The following is a 22,719-nucleotide window of genomic DNA, read 5'->3' as shown; positions in this document are numbered from 1 at the left end:
GACCTCATTTAAAACCAGACTGATGGATGAAGATCTACTAAAACCCAGAGGGCTGGATGAATGAAACGAGAAGGAAAACTTGCAAATGGCTAAAGAAGGGAAGGAGACTTTATCGCTACAAATACTCACACGTAGAAAAGACGGGAAGCCCATTCCATAGTAGCCAACAGCAAAGTAGTCCGGTTTGGGCCGGATGACCTTCACTATGTTCTCATAGAACTGGGCCTGCTTCCTCTGTTGGAAGGATTTACAATCACAAAAAATAGATGGGTTGTTAGTCATATTTACAAATAAATACATGGATAAAGTAACTCCAGAAAACAAATTTATAAATCTTATTGTGTTAATGCATCATTATTATGGTACTGCTAAATCCTAAGACAGATGTGCTGTACATGGAAACCAAACATAATAGGAAAAGTACATCACAAAAGCATAAATGAGCAAAGACAATTAAAGAGAATAACATCAATATGTTTTATGACAAGAATTTAAAGAAATTGATGATAAAATGATAGATATGAAAAAGAACTGAACTGAAAAGTGAAATATTTATTATATAGCAGGGTAAAAGTTCACTCTAAACAAAGTAGTTTTTAACATTGATTAAAGGAACTTTAGGAATCAACACATCTGATAACCATTCATAAGAGTTTTCTGAGAGTTTGTTCCAGATTAGTGCTGCATAATAAATCAAAGCGGCTCTTCCATGTTTAATTGTTGTTGTACGCAGAGTGGACTTAGAGCCAGAAGCCTTGATAGGTCTGGGTGGTGAATAAACTGAGGAAAAATTTCTAATGCATTTTGGTGATTACCACTAAGTGCATAAAGCTACGTGTCAAAATCTCTTTATTTTGGATTTTTTTATTTATTGAAGCAATCCTTCTTCCCTCCAGTTGTTCCAGATGCAGAGGCTGCAGATCCCCCTCAAAAATAATTGCTTTAAAATACCTTATAAAACAAAAGCCTTTATAAAGGTACTACTTTCAATCTTTCTATTAGTGCAGTGAAGTAGTGAAAGTGTACAAAGGAAATGCAGTTAGGCAACACGGTAATCCTACTTACCAAGGATTCACTAAGCTGCTCAAAGTCAAACATTTCATTCTCATACTGTTCAGCTAGTTCCTTGCTCAGTGTGATCGCCTCCTCCCACATCTAGAAAGGACACAGTCAGAAAATGAATTAATCTTAAAGATTAAAGTCAGGATAGAGTGGTAACCTCCTGCCAGCTGAACACCTCAAATTGGCTGCTAGCCTCATGCAGGTCATAATATATAACACTTGCTTATCAGGACCATATTACATTTATCAACTCATAGTCATCTTTCATATTTCAAGTTTTTTTTTTTTTTCGTGCAGTTACAGAGGAGAAAGAAAAGTAAACTGATCCAATATCTGATGTCAGACTATATATTTTCCAACAGGGATTAGTTACATAGCTTGGAATGCACCTAAATAATTGCCTTAATATCAATGGAAACATCACAGGTACTGAGGAATCATCAACCAATATCCATACGGCTGACTGTAGTGTCGTATGAGCCAAGATCCATTTATTGTATAGGATGCAAAGGAAATCGGAGGTTACATAAATATCAAGCACGATATTCTTAAAACATTTCTGAACATCAGTGCTCATGCTGAGGTTAGTTGCATGATTTGTCTGCTCAGGCAATGGCTGAGGTGGTTTATAATACTTATATTATAAAAAATAATAAAACCAAATCTCCAATCATTTCAATGGATTCTCTCTTTTTTTTAAAATACGATAACAACGATTTAACTAAATTAGATAGGCCCTCAATGCTGAGGATATCTGTCTACATTTCCTCAGGTCCATTGTACATTTAGCTTACAAGGAAAATAATAACTTAGTTTGTTCCCTTTTTTTACAAAACCAGATATTTTCCAACTCTCAAGTGGCAGCTATGGCATTCAGGCACAGCCCTGGTGTGGTGTTAAGGTAAAAGAGAAAAAGGACACGAAGCGAAAAGCGAGGGAAGGGCTTTTAGAAAAGGTTATGTTATAAAAGGGCCAAAAAATATCTACTTGGGTAGCCTGATGTGTTTTTTTCATCCACGAAAGGGCTTATTGTCAATCCAGGGTCCAGAGAAACATTTCCATGTTTTGTGGAATGCATCTGAGAAGCGAGGGAAGGGCTTTTAGAAAACGTTATGTTATAAAAGGGCCAAAAAATATCTACTTGGGTAGTCTGATGTGTTTTTTTCATCCACGAAAGGGCTTATTGTCAATCCAGGGTCCAGAGAAACATTTCCATGTTTTGTGGAATGCATCTTACCTTGCCCTTATCGAAGTATTTAATAATATCCTGGTAGAGCTGGTCCTTAAGCTGTCCTTGAGTTGTGGCATGGTAACCTTCTCTCTGGGTCAGGTGGGCTGCACAGGGCTCGTCTGACCACTGCAAAGAAGAAATTTGCCACAGGGTCAATGCTGTGCAAAGCAATGCAGGGTAAAAGCCGAACAGGGGAATGTAAATCAATCGCTGACTTATAGCCAATGCAAATAAGAGATATTGATGCTTAATTCCTTAGAACACAGTCCTGGACAGAGAAAAATGCAGAGTTAAGATGGGGGCAGTGATGCATGCCTCAACATCTATTGAACTGCTCAGAAGGAGAATCTGTACAATATGTACCTGCAGCTATTATGTGAAACTTTTATTTGCAAAGAGAGTTCTAAATGTTTTCTTTTGTTGGATTTATAAAAAGGGGATCAGTTTCACAAAGTGGGTTTACTGCAAACTAAGTTTTCTAAACCTGATATCAGGGAAACTGAGTTTTCCTTTCCACAAAGAGAGTTTACTCAACTTCTGTGTCTGTTGCCGTAGTAATATTCTCCCCAGAGCTAACCTGTTCAAGAGCAGGTTTTGTTCAGTAAACCCAGAGTATCCTCTCTCACCACTCTCCTTAGAGCCAACAACGTTTTATTTCCTGATTTAACCAGCAGAGTTGTGTCATAGTTTTGTGCGAACAATAAAAAGAAAAACTATCCACTCAGGCTGTTAGACAGATTAGGTGTTAAAAACACAAATATAGCATTTCCTCTTGATGAGGATCCAATTATCCAATAAAGAATGAGCGACGTTAAGTTGCACTTAATTGAACATTTACAGGGAGAGGGTTTTCGGACCATGTTCCATATAATTAAATGATCTTTATGAGCACTACAGTTTCACCTCACAATCCATCACATACTTCTCATTCATCACATTTGTAGCGTTACACAGACTTCTTTAATAAGTATTTAACAGAACTTGATAACAGTAATAGATGTCTGTGATAGGAGCATTATAGAAAACAACTGCAATGTCAAAAGAGCAACTTCGTATTTACTGTGTAACAGAAGACAGCTTTAAAATATGGAAGAACCCCATGAGTTGATGCAGAGGTCCTACCTGTTAGAACGTTTTTATACTTCAGCTGAGGCCGGACACAATTCTCCCCCTTGAGATTGCACCAAATTATAATACATCTATCCACTATCATTCAACCAGTAAAATATCTGATACCTTTTTTCATCGTCACGATAAACATTTCAAACGAAATTACATTCTTCATCTAAAACAAAAATGCAGGATGTCTACAAAAAAGTTTCATATTTACATATTCCTTACTGGTAATAATCTTTAATATTATTTTGACAGTGAGAAATGTATTTCAGATATTAATAAATATTCAGTCAAGCTGATACTGTGTAAATATTTCTAGGTATATAAAACTTAATTCAATTTGATTTTGACACTCTGAAGTGCAGTTTTCTGCTGTAAAAATTTAAATTTAGAAAATTTATTATCACAGTTCTGACAAGAAATGTGGTTTTGACTAGGATGGATCTTATTTTTAGTGATCTACAAATGGAACAACAGAGCAGAGAGCACTTTTATTAAATGTAAAAACAGCCTGCCATAGACACTTACCGGTAATATAAACATATGCATTATCTCAGCAGCGATCTTCTCCTACGCCATCTCCCTCTCCATTAAACACATTTTCCCATTTCTTTTTTCATTTCTTTATTCAATTCTCTTATTCCAGTGGTTTGAAATAGGCACCGCCATGGTGACTCGTCAAATCTTTGCTCGACTGATGGCTTTTCATACTTGTTAAACACATGTTCAACTCTATAAATTGAAATCTGAAATTGAAAACTCAGTTTCCAATTTTAGGTTAGATCAGTTCAGAGTTAAGGATTTGAGGAGTTATGAGATTGTTAAACCTACTTTGTTATACGGGTCACAGATGTTGGTTTCTAGAGACTTTGATACTTAAATGGCATTATAAAGTGTAAATAAGATTAGGTTAAGAATTTATTTTGTATTGGGGGTTTTTTGCCTTTTTTTTAAAGCAGCATAAAGATTATTGTGTTTTCTGAAAGAGTGGAGCTGCTTAGAGCTGTGAAGCCTTTTAAAATCCCATATATGTCTCAGGATGGGTTTAACACCTACCAGTTTTAGGCAGGATTTTATTCTGAGAAAAGTATGAATAGTGGGATGATATCGTTCAAGGAAAAAATCAGCCTCTGTATGTTGTTGCTATGGCATAGAAAGAAGGACACTTGGGATCAGTCTATTGATTTTCTTCACAACATTATTCCTGCAGCATTTACAGTACACTGTAAAACAAAAACACCTTCATATCTATGCATTTATGGAAGCTGACCCTGAGCCGATACAGTTAAAAACAGCAAAGTAATTTATTAGAACCGATGTGGTGTTTGATTAATCTGTTTTACTCCACAGAAGGGTTCAATGTAATATTAGCAGAGAAGTTGCAAGGAGGGTTTTTATATCATTTTTAGTCAATTAGGTAATATCCCAGTGAATTAAAACCCTGTTTTAATTTCGAGAAATGATTTGTTACCGTACTAAATACATTTATTAATCAACATAAAATTTATGTAGTAATTAATGCGGATTTCATAAAAGTCCTTCCATTTTGATGGCCTAAATAAATATGCTTTAAGCAATGTCTGCAGGAATTAAAAAGGGGTATTATTTTGTAAATATAATTGTGGACTTAAATTTTCTATCCTATTATTTAGGGAACAGAAAGTAATAATGTTAGATCTGACTTACATTAGAGAAACTGTGGAGTACCCCAGGGCTCAGTCATTGGACCAGAACTTTTAATTTTATACCATCAAAATCTAGTTCACATACCTATTATCAACAAAATATTTTCTTTGCAGATGACACCATATTACCATTTCTGGTAAAAAAAAATAAAAATAAAAAAGACACATGTGTCAGATGTAGTAAAAAGGATTTAAGTAGCAAAAAAAAACTTGGATTAGTGTAAATAAGTTAGCATATGTAAAAACAAAACAAAGCAATAGAATTATAACAAAAGATGTCTTGGTTTTATGAAGAAAAAAATTGTTTTAATATAAAGTGAAAGGCTCCCTGAATGAAGAAGCAATGTGGATATTATACAATTCAATGATCGTTCCTTATTTATACTATTTGCGGAAGTTTGGACGAATGCCTGCGTATAAAACTTTATCTTTATTTTGCAAAAAACAAATAGTTCCAACAGACCAAGCTTTTCTTCAGCTTGAAATTAATGAAATTTCTAGACTTGATGGACAATTATATTCTGCAAGTTATATTCAAAATACATAATCTATTAGAGAAATGACATTTATAATTTTAGAGGATCAGACAGTAGATTTATAAAGATTTGTCAATTTTATCTTTGTATATATATACTGCTTTCTTTCTGTTTAAAGATGTATCTTTATGGATGGTTGATTGATGCTGTTGCTTATTGCTTTTTTCCCCCCTCAAAGTACCTCTTTTCAGTCCAAGAAAACAAGTGAATATGTTGCAGGTTTCTTTTAAAATGTAAACAAGGAAACAAATTAGACCCGACAAAAAGGGCTGAACGATATCACCATATTCCAAATGTTTCCTGTGTTTTCTCTGTGGTTTATGGCAAACCCCAAAACAGGATTTCACATTGCTTAATTTTAACACCAACTTTATTTTATCTTTCTTTCATAACATTTAACCAGAATTGTAGAGTGTATGACTAATAGCTGTCCTGTTGACAGATCCTCCCACCTGAGCTGTGGAAATCCTCCAGAGTTTAAAAAAGCCCAATAGGTGCTTGTCTGGAAAATACGCTCCATGTTTAGCCAAAGATGATGTATTGTTTTACTACCACTTCACAACTACTTTTTGTTCATTTATTAGGAAAAAATGTAAATAAAATAACCTACATTTAAGTAAACTTTCAAACTTTTTTGTGTAACATTCAAACCTTTAAACACTGAGATAATCATCCAGAGACATTTAGAGTTTCTACAGCTGTAGAATCTTCTCTTTGGCCATAACAAAAAAAACAGTCACTCAAAAATCTGTTGATTTTAAGTAACAAATTAACTCCGGTGTAGGTGTGACAGTAATGAAAAAAATGATAACCTGCATTCCTATGACAGAATCTCTGAAAAGGCTCAAGCACCATTATAAAATAAACCTACTAGCTCCTAATCCCTAACTGGGAGCAGACTCTGCAGTTTAATAAAAATAAAGCTTGGTTTGATGATGTAGTGGCTTTGTTTTCAGCTGGAAGAGAACAACTTTAGCAAAAAGATGATGCTTGTAACAAAAAATGCACAATAACTCTTAAGGGATGCATCAATATGAGTCTGAAAATGATTTAAGCATAAATGCAATTTTCTCTAGCTTTTATCTCATTCTCAACAAACTAAATAAAAACGAGCCTCTAAGAAAATTGTGTTTGTTAATGTGCTTACAGGCGGTTTTTAATGATGATGTATTCGACAAACAGAAAACAATCAAATTTCTCAGTTTCTCACCTGCTGATCGAGGGAAAGTTTCTCAATTTCAAATAATATTTGTTCAACTGCTGCATTTGTAATCATCCTCTTGGGAGAGCAGGTAGAAATTTGCAACAAAGTGCTTTTTTCCCCCCACTCTGTCTGGGTTACAAGAGGTTTAAGCCATGACTTAAACAGTGAGAAGCTGAACTCTACCTCCTAAAAGCTTTCTCATCCTATTGTGCAATTATAACAACGTAAACGGTTATAAATCTGTGCATAATTTATTAAATGAATTATATCAGTTCACTGCCTGAGATTAAAAGCAACTTGCTTGGCAACAGCAGAGCTGTGTAAGTATTTTGTTTCCATGATGCAGGTTTTAGTGGTGGTGTTGTTTTTTTTTTTACCTTGAGCAGCTTTGCATGTAGCAGCAGAGTGTAGGCAGCCTCTGTGTAGTTGTCACACTCTTTGTGTAGGTCGCACAGCTTATACAGGTATCTGACAAGACACAGAAAGGATTTAGTGGTTGCAACACAGAAGAATAAATCATGCCACTTCTAGGATCTGACAAAGTCTTTCACAGGAAATACTCTTTAGTAAAAGGAGTCAAGTTATAAAAATGAGTTTTGACTCTAAACTGAAACAGGCACAATGGAACATAACACTGAATTGAATCTTACCTGATGTACATCTCCTCTCTGTCTATCTCTTTGTAAAAGTTCTGCAAAAATAAACAAAATACAGACATTAGATCAGGGTTTACAGGAGCTTCAAAAGAGGAGTATTATAACTCATAAAATATAAACTGGAAAAAAATTCTGGTGGCCAAACAACAAATGTGTGAACCTCATTAAGAAATATGCTACTTTGGAATACTGACCTAGAGGAGGGATATCTTAATTAGTCGATATATTGTGCTAAGATTTTAAAATCCACATCTTCCTTTAGCTTGTAAAACCTTTTACCAGCCTTTGTTTTTATTAGAATGATTTGGTGGGGTTTCAGGAGAGACTGTTGCTAAAGAAAAACACTCAAAGTTGTTCTTAATATTAAACTTATACTTTGTTTTTACATATTTGCTGATTCTGAGCACTTATTTTTACATTGTCTAAATTCAGAGAAGACATCCCCTTATTAGGTAAAACATTCCACTCACATTGTACTGAGCAACCTGTAGCCGTGTGACGGCTATGCACCAGTATCGCTGCATTTAATAGAGTAGGATAAATAAATACCGAACCATCAGCCAGTTCAGCTTTGCAGAAAGATGTTAAGGAATCTTTCTGAGCCTCCCTAACTCCACCCTAACTTCAAACTATGTATTTTAATTCAGGTTTAATCCAGTTTGGCATTCCATAACAGAGAGCTTAAGGTGGAGTCACCACATATAGCTGACAATGTGATCTAGCAATACTAGGGGCACAATCCTTCAAGGTTTAGTACCCCTGTAGGCCACTGGAAGCATTGCACTGTTGAAAATAGCAGATAGCAGCAGACCTCTTTGGACCAGCAGATTGAAAAGTCATAAAGTTGGTAGAGAGTTGGTAAAGACAAGACTACATTCACACCTCTAGATTAAATCCTACATCAGAGAACCTGAAATGTGTCTCATAAGGTAAGTGTCTCATCTGTTTTAATGCCTGACAACAGGTTTTGGCATAGTCAGCTCTCGTGGGAATTCAGACTGCAGTAAAGCGGCACTCTGGGTCACAAGACCCATTCAGAGATGGATTTGACCCTTTCAACTAAAATAGCAGAATTCAGAGGGGCAGCCTGAGCAGAACATCAATACACACAAAGTACACCAAGTAATAACCCGAAAAAGTACTTTGTATATCTTAAATTAAACTAATACTTGGGTCAAGACTTACAAAGTATTGCTTTAAGGGGTTTAATAAATGTAATGCCAGTGAAGGTGGAGCAGAAACAGGAATCAATCCAGAGTCCAGTCCAGGATTTATTTCAACTGCTCAATGGTGACAAATAAATGAACAACTATCCTTCATCTCAGTGTCCTCACTATATGACAGAAAATAAATGTGTTTTCTAAGAATCAAACCTAAAGTGCTACAAATAAAAAGACTAAATTGGACAGAAAATAGATGCCAGTGGTCAGAGGATCTAAAGAAGATAAAATCTCAATGATTTACCTAGACGTGATGTCATAATGATCTAAAAGCAGAAGAACAGCAGAGCCTCCTAACAGAACAGCAGTAAAGACGTAAAGAAACTAACTGCACAAATGTCACCCGTCTAGGTAAAGGAAATCTTGAAATGGGCTTGTATTCTTCTAAAGGACAGGTGTACAACAGGATGTTTAAACAGATTCACACTGAAACTCAACTGAGACCACTTTAAAAATCCTTAATATGTGAAACCAGAACATCTTACAAACTTGAATGTGTAAAAATGTTTTATCATGCTGGTAATTGAATGGAGGGCCACCAAAGTTTTTTTTCCCCCGAGTGTTCTTGAATCTTACCAGTACGTTGACAGTGCAGCTCATGCGATTTTCCTTGTTCTCATCATGCATGATGGTCCTGTAGTCCAGCAGCCTTTCTAGAAGTCGCACCACCAGAGTGACAAAGTTCTCCCCCGTCCTTGCCAGGTATTTGTGCTTCCTGCAGTGCTCCAACAAACTGGTGTTTATGTTTTATGGGTTGCAGGTAAGCCAAAAAAACAAAGAAAAAGAAAATCAAATATGGAGGAAGCTTTTTCGACAGGTAATTGTAGATTCTTTTAGCCTTTTATTATTTAGGTAGCAACTTTTTAGACCAAACAGGCAGAGCAAGTTTTTTGTATGCAAAAATTAGGAGTCTTGAGAGGAAAGCTGAGCTGAGAAGCCGTGTGATTATCAGCAAACTGTGTTTATTTTGAGGAGTGTGATGTTGCAATTAGAGCGATCCAACTTGTGAGAGGCTGCCCAACAATCAGCACTTACATTTTCTGAAAGAGAACTTTGTACTGCTCGTCTCCTCTGCCTCCTTCCACCTCGTGATCCAACTTGGTGATGATCTCGTTCTCAAACTGCAATTAGGCAGAGCAGGCACAGAAAATCATGGTGGTTAATTTTTCTCCAATTCATTTACATTAACAGCCCACCCCCAACCCTTTGTGTTTCAGCTAAGGGGCTAAGCAGGGTGTGAGATGTTTAATATTAAAGCATTTCTTTATCGTTATAGGATGGAGTAAGAGGACATTGTGAGACACCCTGTTGTCCTTTATTGTTATTCTAGCTGCTAACATAATAAGATTTTATCAAGTATTCATATAAAACAAGATCAAAACAAGATCTTATTTGCTTATTTAGAGCAAATTTTACTGCTTTCTTGATGTCTAGACTTAAGGCATATTGGCCAGGCACAAGAAGTAGGACAGCACAGCCGAGCAAGTCATGACATAAAAGCCGCTGTCTTGTTGAGTCCAATATTTTCAGAAGGGAAAAAAAATAAAGAGCCAGTGGAAGGGAAATGATACTGGCTCTCAGCCTAAAGGAGGCCTAGCCAAAGGAGGACAGAATGAGAAATTAGGGTTCAACTTCAATAAGCTGCAATCCAAGTGGCACTCTCAGATTGGAGCAAACCTTGGCACGACCTCAGCAATGCAAGGAAATGGATAAAAGGACCTAAGAGAGGAGTTTTAATTAAACTTTTGGTGTTAAAGAATGAAAAAAGTAACCTTTTCACATTTTATATATATATATATATATATATATATATATATATATATATATATATATATATATATATATATATATATATATATAAATAACTCACTGAGGTTGTTTGTGGAATAATCAGTCCAAACTGAAAATAAGGAGTGTCTTATCATGTCTTTAAAAACCCCAAATAAATAAATAATAAATTGGATATTCACACCCTAGATGATATAAACTCCCAAGCACTGCACATATTTTTGGCCTTTCTCAGAGGGCTGAAAACCTGCTTGAGACATATTTATGACAACAGCTGGAACCAAGTGGATTTACTCATGCAGAAAAGCTTAATTTCCACTGCAGAAAGGCATAATATTAAGTTCCACTTACCGTGGCTGCTCATAATTGTGACACAACAAAATGAGATTTGCAGAATTACAAACAGGCTTTGGGCAAAGAAATTGACTATCATGTGGACCTCTTTGTATTATTCCTTTTCCCCCAGCAAATTATAACCATACAATACCCTTTTATGTAGAATATCTTCCTGCATTTTTTTTTTTTTTTTGTAGTTTAGAATACATACCCGCTGAAAGCTGCATGTAAAATGAAACTCGCACTGCATCATGTCAAAAAAGATAGGGATGGTAGCCTTTCGGAGCTCGATCTCTGGAACAAGAGTCATCTCCAGGACTGGACCCACCATCTCCGGGATGAACTTTATCTTGTGTGGGCCTTATAAAGAAAAGACATAAAAAATAGAAGAATTATTCTCATCTCAGGCTATGATTTGTAGACTTTAATGTTTCCTGTATTGTGCTTTCAGATTAGCTACAAAGATTGAGAAATGTATCTAGGCTTGTAAAATCCCAAAATACAAGTTGAGCTGTAAATAACCATTCAAATACTGCAGGAGGATGATCCTGTCTAATCTTTTGGATTTAAAGGATCAGATGGTTTTAGGTATAATAAAGAAGGAGTTATAGTTGCCTCTATTCAACACCTCCTCCCTGTGCTACAGGAAAATTTAGACCCGACATCAACAGTATGCCTTTCATAGCATTATACAGCTAATTAACACTTGTCTGTATATATTTAGCAAAAGATCTTTGTTGAGATATCACTAATTGTGTTGATATTCACTGTAAACCGCAGAGGTGCGACTTTAACAGCAAAGTGAAAGCAGTAGATTTACCTAAGTTGTACCACATATCCCTGATTTCAAAGCCAATCTGTCTTCTCATGTCCTGGTACCTGGAACAAAAAGAAAACTTGTTAAATGTCTTTGAAATGCATGTAGTTAAAACATCTTTTTATTTCTACAATACTTTGCAAAAGCTGATAAGAGTTTCAAGGATTCTGACTGGGCTTTTCTGCATCCAATACTCCAAATGGGTTCAGCAGGAAACTCAAGATGATTATGTGAGAAGTGCCTAATAGCAGAATGCTGTAAACCTGTGCTTCTCTTCCAACAGCCCTGGTAGCTCAAGGTTTGTAATTATTATACTGCCCATCAATATTTCAAATATTCTTTTTATAGGGACAGGTACTGTGTTTTAATCTGTTGTGATGAACTCAAATTTATCATGTTTGCAAACCCCACAGTAATTTTTTTTTTTTTTTTTTTTTATCATGTTTGCAAACCCCACAGTAATTTTTTTTTTTTTTATTTATAATTTTATTAAGGATCCCCATTAGCTGTTGCCATGGCAAACAGTTGTCTTCCTGGGGTCCACATTAAAAACATACAGTAAAAACAGTTACAAATATAAAAAAACTTCCAAAAATCCAGTAATGGATTTACTTTGCTATTTTGGAGGATGCATAAAAAAACAACATATTTTAATATATGAAACTTGTTTGGTTCTGGTTGCATTGGCATAGATTTGGAACCAAAAAAATATTTTTTTAAGTAAATTTTTCCTTCATTGCCATTACCATTATGGAAAAACAAATCAAATTTAAAATTCTTCTCTCCCATTTTATTGGGATTGTTACGGTGCATGGCATTATGAAATTTGAGGAAAACCTAAATGAAACTGTGGTTAAAAGCAATGAGTTCTTCTTTCAGCAAGATCATTAAAGGTTTTTGTTTTTTTTCGGTTTGGTCAGTATGGTGCACTGCCCAGAGCACCACAGCTTTGGACTTATCATCATTTCTTGCAGCATTTTAGTTGTGTCAAAAATTTTTGCAACTACAAACATTTTGAGGCTTATGTTTCACTCTGTTTTGCAGCTTCCTATTTGGCAAATTTTTCATGGAGTTCAAAATCTGAAATGGACTTGAACAGTCACAACACAGTTTGAGATTAGTTAGATCCTTCTGATAAGAGTGGAACTTGAGAATAAATAGCATTTTCAACCCTATTTGGAAATCTTCACCACCACTGATGATTGTTGGGACACAAATTAAGGGGTTGTTGTAGGTCATAGGATCTTACTCTGAGCCAATATATCGTATGAGGAAAAGAACAGAGTCCAAAGGTAGTAAAAAGGGAAAAAAAAGCAGATTCAAAAGTTTATACTATTCAGATGAAAAAAGGCAAGTCAAATATCCTTATTCCAATCAAACCTAGAATTCATAGCATGTCTAAACTAAATGCAGCACTTATACAGCAACACTCTTTGCATAAATGGGCTTCTGGTTGTTTCCACTGTAAAACTGAACAAACACTGGAGAACAAAAGCATAGTGGAATAAGATTTTTTATGAAATTGATTCAATGTGCCTGGATGATGTTAAGACAGTGACTTTTGTTTTCCAAAGACCTTATCTGATGTACAAATACAAAATGATGGGATATTTCTACTTGAGAAAACTAATAACACAGAAAAAAATGATTTAGGTCAGCTGGGTGTTACAACATTCCCTCTACTCTCGTTATGTAATTTAGGACCTACACAAAAAAAGAGATGAGGCAAAGTGTTTAGTTATCCAGTCTAACACAGTTTTTTGTATGCTGTCTGTGAGGGGAGACCTAATAAAAAAGGATTTTTAGAGTAATGTAGAAGGATCCCTTCCATTTGCCTTTTCTGTCCGGGTTTATTCAATTCAGGGCTTATAAGCTGATCAGCTCTGTCATGTTTAGGTCATGAACCAATCTCAATGAACAGCTTGGTGCTCATCTCCCAGCTTGGAACACTGTCCCAGGTCATTGAGAGGACACACTGTGAGCTGGGGAGCTAACAACAGAAGCATGAAAAGAAGGGAAAGGTACAAAGCAAGGCCAGCTTGGTGAAATAATGGATTACTGTACACATCAGGGCTCCCAAGTACCTTCTGCAATTGTTGCTGTGATATACTCAGTCATTATTCTGCAAATAAATATGTAACAACATGAAAATATTGTTTTATTACTGTGTACACATGTATAAATGTTAAACATATATAGGAGTTTTGTGAAATAGCTTGATAATTCAAATGAATTCCATTTGCATATTATATGACTATGGCCTTTCTGAATATCTCCTGGAGAAAAAAAAGTTATACCAAAGTGATTTGGTATAACTGAATCTTCTTATTATTTACAAATAAAATTTGTAAATAATAAAATTTGTAAGAAGCTGCAGTACCATGTACACATGAAACGCTACAAAAACAACAGAAAAGAAGAAAAAAAAACTGCCTTAAATAGGCTTCATCACATCATAAGACTTTACAAATTTCTATACCAGTAGCTCTGGTTGCATACAAACTCTTCGATTAAATCATCACGTCATGTTGGTTTATATTTTTTGATTTTCTGTGTATTACACTTTTTTTTTTTTGCTCTATTTGTTGGTAAAATTACATTTTTCGTCTGTTTACCATAAAAAGAATATGTAACGGCAGGTAGAATATGAGCATGCTCGAAACAAGAAATTAATCTGAAAAGAATGAGGATATGTGTGAGTGATCAAGTGTGAAAAACCTCCAAAAACCAACAGGGATAAGACAAGAATACTGCTCAGAAACCAATACGATCGGTGTTGTTTACTGACATAATGACTAACTACTGTATATGGATGCTGGCATGTTGATGGATCTGTGAGTTTGCCCTGCCAGCAGATGGCAACAGCGTATACCAATATGTTTTTCAAAACCTGGTTGACCAGCCAACAAACACCTTTTGGGTCTTTTCGCATTTCACCGAAAACCCCTGCTAGCAAGCTGTAGGGCCACTGTCCCCCACTACTGCGTGTCTGATGATGGCATCACTCTTGGTTAATCTTGTCCACAGTGCGACGGAAATCAGGGAAGTAAATAATGGAGAGCAACATAGGCAGGAGCCAGAGGGTAATCTGTATTCTTTATTATTTTGCTCTATTATCTGTCCGAAACCCTCTCACCAGTGCTGCACCAGGTTTATCAAATGTAAACAGAGTTGTTTCGACTTGTTAGATCAGAAGCGTCTGGCAAGGTTTGTTGACGTCCATACGTTGCATTCAATGGTGTCACGTAAATTAGCGAGTCAATCCAGTTCTGGTGTTCTCAGAGCATATCGATCAGAATGATGAGAAAATGTCAATAAAAGAATTACCAATGTCAAAATGTGGTCCAATGGTGATTGGAATCAAACAGGGCAGCTGTTACTGTCTTTGTGAGTAAATAAGAGTCAAGCTTTAACCCTTTAAATGATTATGGTTAAAAGCACAAGCAAAATAAAAAGGGAAATATGGTAAATTGATAATATGCCTTTATGAATTATGTTAGAAAGTGCCTGGATGCATTTGTTGATGCATTCCAAAATGTATTCATTGAGATAAGATGTATTTAAAAAAAGTCGTGAATCAAGTCCTGCAGCCTTTACAGCCGAAAAAAGGAACCATGAGGATTAGAAACACAAAACACAAGTCTGAAGGTTTGGGATATTTTGGAACAGATAACATGCAAAAACAGGGATTGCTTTGTTTTTCAGCACCCAACATATTCTTAGTGGCATAAATTATAAAATCATTAAACTTGGTACCCTCTGTTGTGTCCTTCTGTATGTATTAGGATTAAAGCCTGTGCACGATGACCGAATCACACTGGTTGACTTTAGGACACACTGACCTCTTCATCTCATCCTACACAATGCACACTGATGCTGTAATACCTTGTTTCAATTCTGCAGAGATAAGAAGAGGTGTCTCTGCTGACCCACAGCTAATATCAATCCCAAGCCTTTCTTACACACATATTTTGCTGCTTCTGTGCATCCAGACATAATGACATTATAAAGCTAAGCTGACTGTTTTGCCAATGCTATAGGAAGGTATACTAATGCACTTTGACATGATGATCAGAGCAATGAAAGACTTTATAAAAGGAGCTGCGTCACCTCTTTGCAGCCTCATCAGGTCAAAGCGCTTTAAAGCGTTCTGCAGTCAGAGAAAGCAGTGCTGCAAGCCCAGGGATTGATTGTGGGGAGAGTATTGGCAGAATTCTAAAATACAGTATTAATGAATGCTGGCCTGTAAACTGTTGTTTGGCCACATGCATTATATATAACCCGTCGTCAGTCTTTTTGCATCTCATTATGCGTGTGTTCAAAAACTCTTGCAGCCTCCTTATGAATGGCTAAAAGTAGGCTTGTTTTCCACATTAAGACATGCTGGAGGAGCAGTTCTCTGATCTGAGCTTTACTTTTCTGCCACACTCCTGTACACCCAGAGACAGACAGCTGTGACTGTCGGCTGTCAGGACCTACAACGCGTACCTGTCAGACACGTGTAGAGAACTCTTGCAGAGGTTAAATAAGAGTATCACGTCTGCAGAGGATCATTGAGGAACGGGTCCCAGCAGGCTCTGTAGAGCAATGCAATTGGGTCATGAAGTAAAGATCATGAGTAGGAGGGCAACAAAGGGGATTGAATGTGAAGGTATGAGTTGATGGAAAGAGAGGAGAACAAAATACAGAGTGACAGGCACAGCAAGAAAAACAGAGGAAAAAACTATGTGACTGACAAGTAGGAGCTTGTAAAGACAGCTTGGATGAGATCAAAGCCTCAAGCAAAGATGAGTGAGATATTCACGAAACCTGACAATGCGATGCTCCCTCTCCTCATCACTCATTCAAGTAAATCATAACGCTAACATGGCTGCATGCTTATTTACTGAGCTATATCCATGTATGAATAACAAAACCACAAAAAAAGGCATACCTATATGTATGGTGCATCTCAATTGTATCAAGATCCTATTAAAAAAATCAGCCTGATGTGAACTGTTACTCATCTTTAGTGAACACGTAGGTTAAACTTAAATTCAAACGTTTTAGTCATACATCTCAAGATGTAATCAATTTAAATCATTATGGCTAACGGCCAATAAACCCCAAAATTCAACCTCTCAGAAAATGTGAGGCAATAAATACTGAACAATAAACTTATAAATGAATTTAAATGGACTAACCAAATGAAAAAAAAGAAAAGTTTTTCCCTTTATTGTCCCATAATGGGTAAATTCTGGTGTTTACAGCAGGATAAAGATTATAGAAAAAAATGGTCACACAAATTTGGACCTTAGAAAAATGTATAAGAATAACATGAAAGTGAAGAGTTAAAAGATAAACAAATAAAATACTGCACTGTAAAGTCTTTTAACAATATAAAAACTGTGCATCTGGAGAATAAATAACCAATATACAGCTATGGACAGTTTTACAGCAATTGATATTTGAAAATAGCAGCAACATCAGAGATGTGCAAAATTAAAGAAGCATGTTATTTAACTGACTAAGGTAGAAACTGTGCAAAAATCATCATGGATATAACAACTCATTGAGGTTTTTGGGAACAGTGGTGGTTATAGAGTCTTACATCTGCTTAAATATCAAGTAAGTTTAATCCCTTTTATTATTTCCCTGGTATAATTTCCTTTTCACTCTTTAAAATCTATTTTAAGGCACACTTGAAGTCCAGACTTTAGATGCCTTTTTCCCATCTCAGGGTGTTTTTGAGGGGACAGAGATGGGATGTGGGGATCCATACTGATCTGAAGGCTCTCAAAGACAGGAGTATTTTCTTCCAATGAAAACATGCAGGCATGGCTAAACTCTGCTAAATCCTTGTGGAATAACATTTTATTGTCTGATGAAACATTTGAACCTCAAATAAAAGCTATATTTAGGAAAAAAATGCTTCAAATATCATAGAGAACATTAGACTGCTGGAGATACACAGTGGTGGCAAAATTATGATCAAAAGTTACTTTACTTTAAATGTGAAATTTGAAGCAAATTGTGATTTCAGTAAATGTTTCCAGAGAGTCCAATGTTATCTGGCAGGAGAGCTTAAGATAAAGAGGGATGGTTGAGCTGACAATTGCATCAAACAAGCAGTTACAGGTAGAGGAATGGCTTTGGGATGACTTAGCCAGAGTTCAGTTAAATCAAACTATACTGTTACCTTCAGGCTGTAAATCCAGGTTAGTGCAACTTCCATCAGTAAAAAATAAATAAATTTGTTTCTCTGTAAAAAAAATTACAAGACAAGGATATAGGCTATGGTCAGGCTTTAAGCTTTGAATATTTCATAGGGTGTACAAATTGGCGCATCACATCTTTAAGGTAAATAAATAAAATTGTTTTTTTCCCCCTTCCTCTGTTTCATTGTCAGGTTTTCATTTTGTATGCTCTCCAGGTTTTCTGACACCTTAAATGTGCTGTGACATTACCTTTTGCACCGCTTCACAACTGTTCTCCATAGGGGCTGCCTGTCTAAAGTGAAGTTGGTCACTAAAGGGACCAATGAGCACACACTGTGCAAGGGAATGCTCATGAGATTTGTGGTGTTGAAGTGCCGCATTTTAATTAATTTGTTATTCATTTCAGAGGCCATTAAAACATGTTCATGGAATTTATCAAAGAGGCTAGTTAGACGGGCTGTGCTGGCCACACCACTGTTGAAATGTACCCATGTTTGGCCATTTGGCGGGTGTTAATGGCAAGCCCTGTTCACCACAGAAGTATCCAAACCCTTTAAGCTTTTACAAAAAATAAAAAACATTGCTTAGTTTCATTGTGTGTTTAGGTGAAAGATCAACACAAAAATTACTGGTTTAAATTTTTGATTATAAATTTAAAAAGAGCTGTTCCTTTTTTATCTGGCTGCACAATGCCGATATCTTTAAAATAAATAGATTGGAGATAAATATTTAACTAGCACCTACTAAAACCTACTTTCTTTTACCGTAAATCAAGTAGCCTTTCATTGTGCCATTTAAACATTAGGATTTTGTTTAGTTTAGCTTTCTTCATCTGTATAATCATTTCATTATCAACTAGGAATAAAAAAAAAAAGGTAATTAGGAATTTTTCCACCAGGAAATCAAAAGACCCCACACGAGGAACGAGTCAAAGGCCACCCCTAATATGAGGTTAGGAGACGGTGAGCCTGGAAAGAACAGGGCTTAATTTCCAGATGTTGAGGCTTAAAAGAGGGATGTGGCCTGGTTATCCAAAGTTTACAACAGTGAAGATGTAAGGGTTACACTCTGTGTAAATATTGGCCACTAAGTATTTACTTGAAGATAATGCAATTGAAACAGAGTTCCAGTTAAGTGCTTCCTACCCAGGAAGAAACAGTTATCAAGTCTTAAAAGCAGTGTTCTTATTAACAATTAAATGATAATATAAAAAACTTGCCAATCCATTACCTGCATAATAATTTTATTTTGCAATTAATCCTTTTATTATTTTCCTTTTCTACAATACATTCATCACTTTAGTCATTCACCTTTAATACTTTTCTCCTACTATACCAGTAGAATATACTTTTCTGTTTGCGAACAGCACTTTCAATTGTCTTGCTACTAAACTTTGCTATATAAGTAAAGTTCTCATGTTGTAGCTTGTAAATAGGGTTCATACTGTATGTGTGGCATGGACAACACTTAGGTGAAGGCCTTAGAAAATCACAACATATTATTAAAGATAAAATGCTTTTTTTGTCCATTAAAAAAACACCACCGACAATTTAGTGTTTATCTAGCTGTTGGAAGGAAAATTATTATGTCCATCTGCTACTGTGTTCTGTCAGTCAATTGAACATCAGGGCAGAAAATATAGCAGCTCCAAATTAATTCTCTGGTCAAAAAACATTTAATTTAAGTGTTTGTAATGTTTCTGCAAAACAGACATTAAGTGTTTTATCCCTGAGGTTACAGAAATCTTTCAGAGGCCCGAGATTGGAGGCTTTTATCTGAGAGGAAAGGACAATACCTTTGCTGCTGTAGACCAGACATGCTAAGCTTTCCTGGCCTTTGGAAATTGGAAAAGCTTAGCATCTCTGATCTTTACAAAATTGTGATCAAAAGAGGTTTTAGGTTTGCCAAAGTTAGGGAATGCATTAAAAGATAAACATTTAGATTTTTGATAATTTCCTGTGTTTACTGTGGTGTAAGGCAAGCTAACAGGGAGCTAATGGGGACTGCATGGTACTTCATGCTGACATGGCTATTAAGTTGTTTTTTTTATAAATCTAAAAAAAAAAAAACTTTATTACCAATTATATTACATTTGATTGCCAAAATATAACCAACCGTCCTTTTAAACAAGCCTGTTAGCTACTAACTCCATTTTTTGTAAAGCCCAGCCTAAAGAAGCTATTTGGGCCTCATCTTTGAACTATTCCTTAAGGAAGAAACGCATAACTTTAATAAACAATTAACTAAAAGTTTATTGATTTCTAATTGCTCTTTCAATTCCTCTGCAATACCTTGATCTTGCAAGAAATCACTTAGACCGAGACAAACTTAGCCATTTTGTACACGCAAAGTGTATACAATAATATGTATACACAAACATAAGACTGAGATATGATTTACAGTTTCTACAACATTCAGCGCTGTTTTTTTTTTTTTTTTCCCATTTTATTCAACATTCAGCAGTCTAATGGCAGCGGGGAAGAAGCTGTTTTGGAATCTGCTGGACCTTAAAAGCATCCGATGCAGGTCCAGCACACCTGCTGGACACTCTTGCTGACACACTCCAGCCACTTGAGGTCCAGCATCATCCTGCATTAGGAGGAACACAGTGCCAACCGCAATACCATATGGTCTCACAAGGGGTCTGAGGATCTCATCTAGGTACCTAATGGCAGTCATGCTACCTCTGGCAAGCACAGGTAGGATTGTGCGGCCCTCCAAACAAATGCCACCCCACAGCATTACTGACCTACTACCAAAAGTGTTCATGCTGAGGGATGTTACAGGCAGCAGATGCTGTCTCAAGACTCTGTCACGTCTGTCACACATGCTCAGTGCGAACTGTATTTATAAGTGAAGAGCACAGGGTGCGTGTTGTGAAGTTACCAATCCTGGTGTTCTAAGGCAGATGCCAGGCGTCCTGCACAGTGGGCTGTAAGCACCATCCCCATCTGTGGACTACAAGCCCTCATACCATTCTCACTGAGACCGTTTCTAGCTGTTTGTGGAGACAAATGCATTTGTGGTCTGCTTGAGGTCATTTTGCAGGGGTCTGGCAGTGCTCCTCGTGTTCCTCCTTGCACAAAGACGGAGGCCGTGGTCCTGATGGTGGGTTATTCCTCTCTTACGGCCTCCTCCTGTTGTACCCTGTCTCCTGCTAATGCCTCTTGCCTCTGGACACTACACAGGACAGAAACAGCAAACCTTCTTGCCACAGCTCACATTGATGTGCCATTCTGCATGAGCTGCACTACCTGGGAAACTTCTGTGAGTTGTAGAGTCTGTCTCATGCTATGAGTGTGAAGCACCAACATTCAAATACAACCAAAACATTTACCAGAAAGCATAGGTACTGAGAAGTTGTCTATGGTCCTCACAGAACCACTCTTTTATCAAGTGTGTCTTGCTAATTGCCGATAATTTCCACCTGTTGTCTATTGTATTAGCACAGCAGCCCGTGAAATTGATTGTCAGTGTTGCTTCCTAAGTGGACAGTTTGATTTCACAAAAGCTGATTTTATTAAAGTTATATTGTGTTGTTTATGTGTTACCTTTATTTTTTTGAGGTCATTGTTGTGAATGTATCCCATATGTAATGTAAATCCCTTTATAGTCCCATAATGGGGATCAAACCGGGTACTTGCAACCTTGTCAGAGCACAAGCGCACTGTTCTAACCCACTAGGGCCAACACTCCCCTATCAATATGTGTGCGGAATTGACTGTTTCACCATGATTTTAGCTCTATACACCAGTTTATTTGCTGTCCTTTTGGAAATCTGTTTGCGGAACAATATATGACAGTCCAAAAGTTATTTGATGAAATAACTCGAAACTGGGGCGGGCATTGACTATAAAATTATTGCATAGGATAATAGGGCATTCATATGCTACAGTAGCACTGAATATAACAGTATTGACGCAGGTAAAATATGCCTTGATATCTAGGCAACATTGAATTTAAAGCAGGACAGCAGAAAAGATAATATAGAAAAAAAAACACAATAACTTTACCACTCATTTGTTAATATCTTAGTGTAGATCCGTTAATAAAAAATAAAACCCCTAATAATATTCCTTTCACTCTGTAAATATGCGTTTTATTTGTCTACTACATACAACCCTAGTGAATGCACTGAGTTTTAGGGTATAAAAGGGGAAAAAAAAGCAGATAAATACTGTGGCCGTGAAACTGAGGGATTATGTCTGGTTTCTGGCGGAAGCTTTTTAGGGCCAGTAATGAAACACTGACCAACATGGAACATCACTGTCAAGCACCATCTTGTGTGATGTATGATTTGCTGACAAAACCCCTCCAAATGAAGATGAGCAACAATATGCTTGTTTTCCCAGAGAGCATTTCTCTGTCTGAATGCATTATTATACTTTGCAAAATACTAATGCAGATAAATAAGTCCTCTGCAAAAACATAGAGTGGTTGAATGGGTAGAAATGTTGTTTTATGGATCGAAGAATGAAACAATAGAAAAATATGCATTCACAGCAGTAATAACCGTTTAAGGTGTTTTTTTTTTTTTTTTTACTGGAGTGGGCACAGAACATTTCCTGTCCAAATACATTTAGGTAAGAAATGTACTCACAATAATCCCTACAGCAGCAATGAATCTGTTGTGCTGTGATCAGATAAAAAAAAAACACCAGAAAAGCTTTTACAGAAGCCGTAGGGGGTTTGGTATCCCTGTAAACTTTGAAGTGGTTGCCCTGGAGAAGGAATCTAAGATGTAGTACAGTAAAGCCAAGATGTCCTGCGGATTAAAGGCTGAGGCTGTACTCACTTGTGGAAGATCTTGGCTCTTTTGTCGCTTGAAAAGTTCTCCAGCTGCAGCGACTCCTGGGTGAGGAAGGCCACAG

The 22,719-nt window shown here is 36.4% G+C and overlaps 1 protein-coding gene across 1 annotated transcript in view; it reads right to left on the bottom strand.

Annotated features, from left to right (window-relative positions):
* dock1 (dedicator of cytokinesis 1) overlaps positions 1 to 22,719 on the bottom strand; it is a 255,571-nt gene that overhangs the window by 44,643 nt on the left and 188,209 nt on the right. The window contains exons 31-40 of the mRNA XM_015375901.1: positions 22,644 to 22,719; positions 11,655 to 11,713; positions 11,046 to 11,194; positions 9,746 to 9,831; positions 9,287 to 9,443; positions 7,485 to 7,525; positions 7,212 to 7,302; positions 2,300 to 2,419; positions 1,066 to 1,155; positions 130 to 234 (exon numbers count right to left, since the gene is read on the bottom strand). The exon at positions 22,644 to 22,719 is cut by the window's right edge and continues 25 nt beyond it. Of these exons, the coding sequence (XP_015231387.1) occupies positions 130 to 234; positions 1,066 to 1,155; positions 2,300 to 2,419; positions 7,212 to 7,302; positions 7,485 to 7,525; positions 9,287 to 9,443; positions 9,746 to 9,831; positions 11,046 to 11,194; positions 11,655 to 11,713; positions 22,644 to 22,719 (974 nt within the window). The remainder of the gene's footprint in view (positions 1 to 129; positions 235 to 1,065; positions 1,156 to 2,299; positions 2,420 to 7,211; positions 7,303 to 7,484; positions 7,526 to 9,286; positions 9,444 to 9,745; positions 9,832 to 11,045; positions 11,195 to 11,654; positions 11,714 to 22,643) is intronic.

Source organism: Cyprinodon variegatus, unplaced genomic scaffold (assembly GCF_000732505.1).
Source record: "Cyprinodon variegatus isolate N-32 unplaced genomic scaffold, C_variegatus-1.0 Scaffold127, whole genome shotgun sequence".
NCBI lineage: Eukaryota > Metazoa > Chordata > Actinopteri > Cyprinodontiformes > Cyprinodontidae > Cyprinodon > Cyprinodon variegatus.
The sequence above is the reverse complement of the archived record's forward strand: the minus strand, read 5'-3'. Positions and strand labels throughout refer to the sequence as shown.